This window comes from Sceloporus occidentalis, unplaced genomic scaffold, assembly GCF_023333645.1.
Source record: "Sceloporus occidentalis isolate IW3139 unplaced genomic scaffold, rSceOcc1.0.p SCAF_6, whole genome shotgun sequence".
Lineage (NCBI taxonomy): Eukaryota > Metazoa > Chordata > Lepidosauria > Squamata > Phrynosomatidae > Sceloporus > Sceloporus occidentalis.
In genome coordinates this window covers 38,401,136-38,412,877 of record NW_028316986.1, presented here as the reverse complement: position 1 = coordinate 38,412,877, position 11,742 = coordinate 38,401,136, and the positions used below count along the sequence as shown (strand labels likewise).

Genomic DNA, 11,742 nt, shown 5'->3' with positions numbered 1-11,742 from the left:
AGTAAGGATCCCGAAATCAGACAAGCTGCCTGCTAACCGATGACCAGCAACCATCAATGCTGGAGGGAATACAGACGTGGGGAATTCCACCTGGGTTAAAATCATTGTATGATTTTCCTGTCATTTGGGAACAGGTTAGGCCCACATCATAAAGCTGGGCATGTGTCTGTATAACTCACCCCACAGGTCCCTTAAGGGGATACCAAGCCAGGGATAATAGACATACAGGCCAATTCCAACACCTCCTCCCATAACATCTGTTTTGAGACCAAATAAAGCATTTGGTACTTTCACCATTACAAGATAGCACTTGGTACAAAACACAACCCCAAGCAACAATAGTCATGCAGCCATGAGACAAGCCACTCTAAAAGCAACTGAGGAAGAACACCTTGGAGGGAAATTGTAGCTGTCTCTCACAAGAAGATGTGGGTGAGGTAAAGCCAAGTATCACTCCTGCTAAAGCCATGCATGTTGGCTTGAAGTAACTCAGCATTTATGGGGAGATGAGGGCCTCATTAGGATCATGTTTAGTGAGTGTAATGCTGCTCATGCATTGACTGCATGCACAAGCACTTCTTGTGAAGGCAGCTGATCTGTACATGTTTTATCAGTGTTCTAGGGTCTGCTTCATACATTTTGAATTGGCCTCAGTTCAAATCTCTCTCTCTCTCTGTTTATATCCTAGGAGCTTTCAGAAATTGAAAGAATTCATCTGGGATGGTCAGAGATCATACATAAATGTCAACATTTATAGACACACATACCTACCAGTAGGAGAGAGATGGAATGCACTTGCCAAAAACTACTGTATCAGCTTTAAAACAGTATAAAATAATTTGAACACCATTGAGCTTTTGTGTCATTCTGTTTACTTCTTTTAATGAACAAAGAGAAGTGTTATCAGGGTAGTAATGAATAAATTAATAAAAACATAGCAAAGCAAAATATAAAACCTTTTTCTGTAAATTAGCCTTCCCAAGCCTGGTGTCCTGTACATTTTAGACTACATTTTTCATCAGTCCCAGCAGTCTGGCCAATGTCCAGGAAAGATGGCAATTGTAGTCTAAAACATCTGGAGGTTTGGGATTGGGAAAGGTTGTTGTGAATTATCAGAGACCATAAATGTATCAATGGTTCATTGTTTCCAGGTAAGAAAGGCAAAGTTCCCTCATAATAATAGCTTTGAGTTCCAATGTCTGTCACAGAAAAATCCGACAAGTAGGTTTTGCCCTTTGTTGAAGATGATATTAGTGTTTAGGCCTTAACTTAGTTGTGTGAATTCAATATTTGCAGACTTGAGAGAGGCATACTAGTAAAACAAATTTATCCCCTTTGAATATAGTGGGGACTTACCCCCGAGTTAATATGAATAGGGTTGTGCTGCTTTCCTTATTGGGCTATGTTTGATAATTACTTGAGTTTACTTTCAAAAGATATCTTTCATTTAGTATTATTTTTATAGTATTGGACCTATTAAAAAAAGATACCTGAGGATTTAGCTCAGCATAAACCTCCACTTGTGTTCTCCCTACCTCTACTATTTTTCTTCAAACATTCTGGAAATATGAACCAAAAACCTTGATCCTCAAACACTAATGCCTTCCCATGAGCTAATTATAAAGTGGCTATTTGGATTGGTAAAATCAAAAAGAATCACACCCGGGATCATTTTCAGCTTTAATATTTGGACATGCATGCCAAATCCAGCTGGGGGCCAGTGTGTATACTGAGCAAGGTGGCTCAGTATGTGTATCTGTAAATCTATGTTGCTTGTACAATCCAGCCACCAGGGCTCTATGCATAACCCTTTATTTAAAAAACAAAACATCCTGGAACTCTGTAGACTAACATTTAGGGGCCGGATGGGAAACTGGATTCAGTTCTCTTCTGTCTTTTCCCTAACAAACTGACTGATTCTTTTTTCTCTTTAATGAACCACTTGTGTGAAATACAAGATGCATTGCAAAGGATATGTTGGAGCACAACCTGTCATTGCCTATCCCTATTTCTTTTAACTGAAGATGTAATTGACTCCCAAAAGCCTTTTATAAAATTAAGCATTTGGTGTAGTTGTTTTTTTTTAAAAAAAGGAAGAGCAAGTGTTGGAAGAGCACAGATTCCCCTGACTGCAGGAAAATATATGCACTCTAATGGAAGAAGGGAGGTTGCTGAGCATATAAGTGGCCTTCCCTGAGCATGACTGATGCATTTGCTGATCTTACATTTGGTTTCCCATCAGAAACACAATCAGAGCTTGGAGAAGTTACTTGTTAAAACAACAGTTTCCAATTTTTCCAGCCAGCATGGCCATAGAGAGTTGTGGTAATTCTCCCAAACTCTTACCACATTGTTCATCAGTTTGCAATGCTCATTTTAGACTAGATGCTTGTGACTAAGACATGAACCAGGAAAAAAATACTTCTTCTTTTCTTTTTTTTCCTTAAAAAAACACACCACACAACAACCCCTTTTTAAGGAAACCTATGATATCACAATCCAAGTCAGTATTGACTCCAGAGGTCTAAGAGAGTTAGGTGCTTGTTCTAAAATAGCAGTTTGAGATTTCCATGTCTAAATGATGCCTATTTTTTTTAAAAAAAAAACCCTGTATTTTAAATCTACCTTTTTAAAAATATGGAACAAAAATGTAGTCAGGTAGCCTATGTCATAATGAGGAAAAACAACATACAAACCACATGTATATAGCAAGTATTATAAAACATGTATTTGTAGTGCAAGTTGAAAATACAGGGACTCTACTCATACTGGCCAGCTAGAGGGAAACACATGGTTCTGAGTGATCAACAAGAGCCCCAAATTCAAATTCTTCAGAGTTAACAGAGTACAAAAATATGGTGAAAATTTACACATTACACATTAAGTACTTAATTTTTTAATAGTTTACATTAGAGACCTACAGATATGTTTCCAATTAAGCTGGCTTCTTACTACCCACCTATTGTAGTACTATAGGCATGGTTACATATACCAAGAAACAAAAAATCCCAAAGCAATAGCTATACAGCAACATACTAAGGTCTGAGGATTAGACCAGTACATGTTAAATATTTCACTGGTTTACTAAATGGACAGTTTATTCATTTACAGTTTACTTCTTTTTTTTTTTAAAAAAAAGATTTTTTAAAAAAATCTTAAACTTGTCTTTGAGACTGAAACAAAATGTCCTTTATTAATAAGCTTTTCAGTATTTTTTTAAAAAACGCAATGATATGAGGCTTTACATAAAGCCATTCTAGGCTCTTGGAAAGAAAAACAAGATGTATGTGACTTTTTTAAAGGCAGACTTTCTTAGTAATGTAATAACAAACTACTATTTTAATTGAGCTGAACTTGTCATTGTTTTCAGGACCTTTTTGAGTTCATGTTCCCGAGGCATTAACCATGTTTCTAACAGTTTATTTGGTCTGCACATTTGTGTCTTTCCCCTCTTGTCCCCCTCCCCTCCCATGGCAATAACATATTCTCATTTGAGCGTATTACACAAAAATAAATAATGTGCTGTTAATTCTAAAAACTACAAGGAACAGATCGAGCGTCTATGGCATGAAAACACAGAAGTCAAGTAAGCCACGGGATAGATACAGCAACTCCACTTAATGGGATTTTTATTCCTGTTTTTTTCCTTTCACATAAGAACTCTAACAAATTCTTCCAGTGTTTATTTTTAAAAGGTTTTTTTCTATTTTCTTTTCTTTCTTGTATTTTTTTATTTTTTTGCTTTTTTTTCCTTTAAAAATGCTTCTTGTCTATCTCTCTAACCAAGTAGTTGAAATGTAGGATAAGGCCTTCACGGTTTTGCATCAGATGATGGTTTAAAAACAAGACAAAACACAAATCAATGAAACAAACTCTCAAACAAGTCGGACTTAGTACCGCTTTTTTCCCTCTTTTAAAAAAACACTGATGATCCTATGTGTTCTTTGTTGTAGTTGTAGTTGTTGCTTCTTCCTCTTTGTATGTTCCTTTTTCCTCCTTTCTTCTCTGGGGAGAAAATGCACATAATGTGGTATCTCTTAACTGCATTTGCAAGACTTTACAATCATGTTAGAAAGCTGTTCAATTTTGGGTGTTTTCCCAATGTAATACAAAATGGTGAGGGGTTCTAGATCCTGGGACACACAGCATGGAGATGCAGATGCTTCTGGATTGATAGTATTATACAAGCTGAGTACCTAAAAGGAAAGGAAACAAATGTTAAAATATTGCTGCTCCACATATATATCATCACAATTCTGTAAATTCCATGGATTACAAGTTGATTTAAGAACATGTAGTTGATCCCTACCTGAGCTGACTAAAGAAGACTGCCATAACTATGGAGTAGACTGTCTAGGCCAGCGATCCTCGCACATTTGTCCTCCAGGTCTTTTGGACCTCAGCTCTCAGACGCCCTAGCCAGCTTGGCCAATAGTTAGGAATTCTGGGAAGTGAAGTCCAAAACATCTGGAGGACCAGAGTTTGAAAATTGCTGGTCTAGGCTCTAGTTCAACATTCTGCTTCCCACAGTAGTCAGTCAGATACCCACAGGAAGCACAGACGAAGACATGAGGTTAAGCACTCTCCCACAGAGTTTGGAAAAAGCCATGCTAGCTCAGGAATTTGGGGAGTGATTGTCTAATAAAATAACTTTCCTATGCTCTGATGTTCTTCGACAACTGGAATTCAGAGGCGGTGTTCCTATGAACCAAAAGACAGAATAAATAGCAGAGAGGAAAGGCTCAAACAAGAGAGTCAAGTGTGATGTGGTGGTTTAAATGCTGGACCTGCAGACCAGGGTTTGAATCTCTATTCCATGACTATGGAAACCTACTGGGTGACCTTCAGCAAGTCACAGTTTCTCTGCCTCAGAGAAAGGCAATGGCAAACCTCCTCTGAACAAATCTTGTCAAGATCCCTCCTGGTAGATTCACTGCAAGGTCATCAAAGGTCCAAAATAACTTTTAAGTCACACAATAACCAAAACAGGATCAAATATTTTTAAAGATAGCCGTTTTATTAGGTGACACTGCAGAAACTGTGTACTGAGCAGTACAGATCCAGACCTTTTTTTTTTTTAATTCCTGTGTATATATATATATATTGGATACCTCAAACTGCAGAAAATCTAAAGGTGATCATATAACACCCATTCTAAAATCTCTCCGCTGGCTGCCTATTAGTTTCCAGGCACAGTAAAAGGTGTTGGTAATAACCTTTAAAGCCCTACATGGCTTGGGTCCAGCCTACTTGCAGGATCCATATAATCTGCCCCGCATGCTTAGGTCTTCTGGGAAAAACTTATTAAAGCCAATAAAAACTAGGTTGGTTACAGTTACCCAGAGGGCCTTCTCGTCTGCCACTCCCAAATTATGGAATGGCCTGTCGGAGGAGATCTGTCAAATTACCAATTTTGATGACTTTAAAAAGGCTGCCAAGACAGATAACTTCTGACACTGGCCTTCTCAGTGTTATAGATTGCTTCATTGCCCGTGATGCCTGCTCCTGTCATGTTATGACTATTTTAATGAGTTTACTCTACTAGTTGTTGTATTGTAACTGTGTGGATTGTTTAAAAGAAGGGAGGGACAATGGGATGTATTTTTATTATATTATATTATATTTATTTTGTTTATAAACATACATAATGGAAAAAAAATCTAAAGACAAAACAAAATTACACAAAATGCTGTTATGTATATTATTAACCAAAGTATTAACTATACTTTCGAGATGGCTTCTCTAACCTCTTATTACTAGTGTACTTCATTTCCCATATGATATAACAACTACTATCTTAAATATGTTTCCTAAGCCTAATATGTTATAATACACAACTCTATGCTTAACAAAATTGTAAACAACACTCCAGTGATATTTAGTGTATTTTATATTTGAATGTCTCTGTCTTGCTTTTTTAAAACTATAGTTCTTTATTTCCCCTCTCTATATTTTATAACACAGGACCAATCTTCTTCTATTTTTTTCTTTTGTATTTCCTTTCATCAGAGCTGTCAATAAATCCATCTCCATTGTCTCATAAAGTTTTGTTAACCACTCTTCTATTGTTGGTATTTCTGGTCTTTTCCATGATTTTGCAAAAATTATTCTGGCTGAAGTAATGATATATAACATAATACGCTTGTATATGCTTGATAATGATATATCTTTTCTTTTCAGTCTCTTTGTCTAATTCGGAAGTCATATTGAGTAAGAACAGAAGTGGGTCGAAAGGGATCTTCTCTTCCAAAATCTCAGATATTGTTAAATGGATTTTTTCCCAGAACTTTTCTGCTTCCTTACACATCCACCACACATGAAAAAAATTTGCATCAACTCTATGGCACTTCCAACATGCTGCATCCTGCTTTTTCTAAATCAAATTGATTTTGTGGGGGGAAATGTGCCAGTGATGTAGCATTTTCAAGAAATTTTCTTTACAGCTCTGGCAAAGTGTGAAATTACTAGAGTTCTGCCAGGTTTTTTCCCATTTCTCCAACTTTATGATCTTACAAACATCTTGTGACCACTTCACCATAGTATGTTTTATTGTTTCATTTTCTAAATCTCTTTTTTGTAAGATCTTATAGTATTTCGAAATATGTTTCTTGCCTTTATCGAATATGATTTCATCTAGTTCTGTTTTGGTCTCACTTATTCAAAAAATTTTGCTATCTGTTTTAAACCGCTCCATTATTTGTCTGTTTGAAAACCAATCATTAATTATTTTTCCGAATTCATTCATTCAAATGTTTTTAATCTGGTATCTTTTCTGCACTCCAAAAGAGATGTATATGTTTGTTAGATGGGCGCTTTACAGACCACCCAAAAAGGGCAGTCTGCCGGCGCCTCCATTTCTGCTGCCAGGAAGCCTCAGCCTCCAAACGGCAAGGGTTCCCGGCGGGGGAAAAAGAAGCCGCAAAGAGTGGGTTCTTTTTCTGTCGTGCTTATGATGCCGCAAGGCGCCAATGGCGCACTTGCGGCATCATAAGTGAGCCATGACGTGCGGACGCTAAGCGTCCGGCATGTCAAGATGGCGGTGCCCATGTAGAATGGGCACCACCATTTTGTACGCACTTGGCACGTACTAGGGTTAGGGGTGTCCAGAAAGGGCGGCCCTTCCTAACCCTAGTACGTGCCGAGCATGTACTAGGGTGCCCGTGTGGAACGGGCCTTAGTTTCCTGGTTCAATTTAGTTCGTTGAAAGAAAGCCTCTTGTGGGGAAACCCACAACAAAGAAAAGCGTGAAAGCCAAATCTTAATTTAATGCTTTCTAAACATAATATTTTCCTATTCTCCAGTCTTAACCAGTCCTCTAACCATTCTAAACAAGCTGCAAAAAAATAAAGTTTTAGGTTTGGTAAAGCACATCCTCCCCATGTAAAGTTTTCAGTTAGGATTTTCCATTTGATTCTTGCTTTCTTTCCTGACCATAAGAACTTGGAGAGTTCTTTTTGCCACTAATCAAAGTAACGCAGATGCGAAACAATCAGTAGATTTTGAAAAAGGAACATATACCTGGGTAAGACATTCAGCTTAATGAAAGCAGCTTTACCCAGAAAAGAGAGTTGTAATTTAGACCATTTTCCCAACTCTCCTTATATTTCTTTCCATGTTTTCTGATAATTATTGTGGAATAGGTCTATGTTCCTTTTTGTCAGGTATATACCCAAATATCTTACTTTTTTTCCTACTCTGAAGCCAGACAGCACCTGACGTTCCTCATCTTTCTTCTGTGATTGATTTTTAGTCAACATTGAGGTTTTTTCATAATTGACTTTAAATCCCGATACTCTTCCATATTCTTGCAGGTCTCTCTGATGCGTTCTATAGAGGACTTTGGATCTTCCAAATACAAAATAATGTCATCTGCAAAAGCTCTTAGTTTGAAACAGCAATCTTTAATTTGAACTTTTATTATTTGGTCGTTTCTTATTTGAGTATTTAGGATTTCTAGTGCAATTATAAACAACAAGGGTGAAAGAGGAGATCCTTGTCTTGTGCCTCTTTCAATATAAATGTTTAGTGTTCTTTCTTCATTTATAATTATTTGGGCTTTTTGTTCTTTATAAATAGCCTCACTCCAATTTAAGAAGTTCTCTCCAGTGTTCATTCTTTTGATGGTTTCCAGCAAGAAGTGCCAGCTTACTCTGTCGAATGCCTTCTCTGCGTCAAGTAATATCATAGCCATTGTTTTTCCCATTATGGTGTACGAAATATTCAATTATATCAATTGTCGCTCTTTATATTGTCTTTTAAGGACCTTTTGGGTAGGAATCGCTTTCATCTTCCTGTATTATTCTACTCAAAATTCCTTGTTGTATATTTATTGTTGTATAATGGGATGTATTTTACTAAGCTGTGTGTTTTTCTATTTTGAGCTGGCTCAATCATACTGAAGAGGCAGGATACAAATAAAATTTATTATTAATTAATTAATTAAAAGAAATTTATTATGATTCAATTTCTCTTTTCTGCCTTGCTGTGTGTTTGGCATGACTAATACTCATACTCAGATATTGCTTAATTTAACATTTTACTTAATCAAGGAAATGAAAATATCTTTGGTTGGCATATGCTCAGAATGATTTCACTTTACCTCTTTTATTACTCTTTGTTGAAGAAACCAATGAATTTTAAAATCATGGTTTGGACCCTAAACCAAGCATGTTAATTGTGTACCTATGCCATTAATCTGCATAATGGCCAATAAGTGAAGGATGTGTAACATACTGGTGTCCAAAGGAGGGCTACTAAAATGGTGAAGGGTCTGGAAACCATGCTCTATGAGAAACAACTTAGGGAGCTGGGGATGTTTAGCCTGGAAAAGAGAAGGTTAAGAGGTGATATGATAGTCCTGTTTAAATACTTGAAGGAATGTCATATTGAGGAGGGAGCTAACTTGTTTTCTGCTGCTCCAGAGAACAGGACCCGGAGCAATGGATGCAAGCTGCAGGAAAAGAGATTCCACCTCAACATTAGGAGGAACTTCCTGACAGTAAAGGCTGTTCGACAGTGGAACAAACTCCCTCAGAGAGTGGTGGAGTCTCCTTCCTTAGAGGTCTTTTAACAGAGGCTGGATGGCCATCTGTCAGTGATGCTTTGATTGTGAGTTCCTGCATGGCAGGGGGTTGGATTAGATGGCCTTTGTGGTCTCTTCCAACTCTATGATTCTATGATTCTAAGAATGTGAAAAAAGAATATTCTCGAAGGGCATTTTGCTGATATGCATTCACTTTTGATATCTCTGTTCTCACAGTCCAAGAGTATCATCATGCTGGCTTTGGCATATCATTAGATTCATTCTTCTTAAACACAGAATGCATCTCATTGGATCAGCCAGGCTTTAAACTGTCTTTCAAATCTTATTTAGATTGAGAGAGAAGATGGTAAAAGGTATGGAAACCAAACTGCATAAGAAACATCTTAGGGAACTGGGTAGGCTTTGCATGGAGAAAAGAAGACTTAGAGGTGACATCATAGCCATAGTTAAATGTGTGAAGGGATGTCATGTAGAATATGGAGCTAGTGTCTTTTCTGTTGCTCTGGAGACTACAACATAAACCAATGTATTGGAATTACAAAAGAGGGAGGGAGGGAGAGGGAGAGAGAGAGAGAGAGAGAGAGAGAGAGAGAGAGAGAGAGATTGCACCTAAACATTAGGAAAACTTTCTTGATTGTAAGAAGTTCCAAAAGGGCTTTTAAATAACCCTTTTTTATGCAGTTGATACAATTTTATAATTTCATTTGTCAGGCTGTCTCTAACTTTCCTTTTTTTCCTTTTTCTACTGTACTTCTTTCACAATGAACTGACTTCTGATAGTTTTCATGCAGTCCCATAAGGGGACCTGAGAAGAATCCAGGGATAATGGTCTATGACAACCTGGAGCCGCCTTCAGCTGTGCTAGATTGGGGCCGCGGCCCTGATCTGGTCTTTTCAGGGTGCACAAAGTAGCAGCAAAAAGCAGCTACTTTTTGCATCCTGGAAAAGGCATGATAGCCTTGGCATATCAGCTTTAAAGTGGTGCTGGTTCATGTGAACACAGTGCCAGATGAGCACCATGACACTGCATGCCATGTGGGGTGGCACGTAGCATCACACTTCCCTGGGGGCAGAGTCGGGGCATGCATCGTGTGAATGCCACGCCCCAACTCCACCCCCAGGCCAGCCTTTATGACTGGTCTGCACAGCTCCTATGTCTGAAGGAGTGGTGGACTTTCCTACTTTGGAGTATTTTAAGAGATCTTTCAAGAATCCTTCAGTTATGTATTTCTACATGGCAAGGGTTGGACTAGATAGCCCCTGCTTCCACATGGGTCTCTAAATCCACTGAAAACTTTCCCCAGAGTCTGCTTGACTCTGTAGCCTAAGCAGGCCTTGCTGCCAGATCTTTCAAACTTTTCTTTGCAATCCAGACAAACTAGGTTTTTCATATATTGGGAATGAAAGCCAAGCTCCCCTCCCATTTTTATTTCTGAGGATGTCTAACTGCTTACTAGACATGATATCTGTGCTAGATTTTCCCAAACCAGCACATGGCATGCATCCAGTCTTTAGTGCAGCTGCCCAGGAAGAGAATTCCTTTCCCTAGAACAGGCTAGCACAGCATGCAACTCCATCTGTTGTGCAGGCCTGCCCCAAAATGACTTCCACAGGGTAAATCAGCAGATTAGTACTGCATGGGTGCATTAGAACTATGTAGGTCAGGGATGGGCAATGTTGGTGGGTCCAAGAACCAAGGTGTTTTTTTTTAAACTGCCATGCCTGTTGAGTATGCTCAGTCCTCAATGGACTCTCTCAAGTGCCCCCACCCCTAGCCATTATTTGTGTGTGCATTTATTTATTCCCTGCCTTTTCCCCTGGACAAGATCCAAGGTGGCTTCCAGCAGAACAAATTAGAAATGTTTACAAAAAGTTCTGCTGACCAGAGTTGCCAGTTCAGGATCTTCCCTGGGCTAGAAGTCTTAAATAAAGGGGATATTAACCAATCAGGGTGAAATGAGGGAATTATTCCTTCTTGCCTACAGAGATAAGGAACATTTAACTTAGCCTAATTGCTTCTTGCCAAAATGTTGATGTAGACCAGAGGGTGAACACTGGCACCAGAATGACTAGGAGGAAGTTGGAATACACAGACCGCCTCCCTGGAAAGTCTTTGTAAGTGGTACCAAAAATCAACTTAGCCTTCCAAATTGTAGCAAGCTGAGGTTATAGTGCCTCAGCTGAAGATGTGCACACAGCTCTTTCCTCTTGCCTGGAGTTGAGACTACCAAAACTGGAGAATTTTCCATCTTGTCTCCTCCACTGAGATGACCCTGGAAAACTGGGTGATTCAGCCAACCTCAATAGAGTTGAGATGTGGCAACTCTATTGCACACCACTGGTTTCAATAAATGTGCTGACCCCATCAGAAGGCTTTGATGGCGATGTTTTAGTGACATATAGACTGGTACTCAGAGAAATGAGATATTTCTGTTTCTCTCTAATGGTTTAAAATGGTGAGTAATGAATTGTCTTTTGGAAACATGTGACTATACTTTGGTTTTATAGATATTAGCATAGGAGGAAAGAGAATATTTTAAGAGTGGAAGTAACATTTCGAAACTGATTGAATGATTTTTCAGAGTTTGAAAAAATTACTTTTGGGGGCTCCATAGACTAGAATCCCCCTGATTATGCTGGTTGGAGGATTCAGGAAGCTGTAGCTAATGTTTTCAAGCTCTAGATATTTGAAATATACA

General features: G+C 38.4%; 1 protein-coding gene across 1 annotated transcript in view; it reads right to left on the bottom strand.

The window, feature by feature from the left end:
• Nucleotides 1-2,072: 2,072 nt before the first annotated feature.
• Nucleotides 2,073-11,742, bottom strand: part of TGFB2 (transforming growth factor beta 2) — a 130,836-nt gene continuing 121,166 nt past the window's right edge. The window contains exon 7 of the mRNA XM_089529329.1: nucleotides 2,073-4,196. Coding sequence (XP_089385455.1) covers nucleotides 4,038-4,196 — 159 coding nt within the window. The 3' untranslated portion in view covers nucleotides 2,073-4,037. The remainder of the gene's footprint in view (nucleotides 4,197-11,742) is intronic.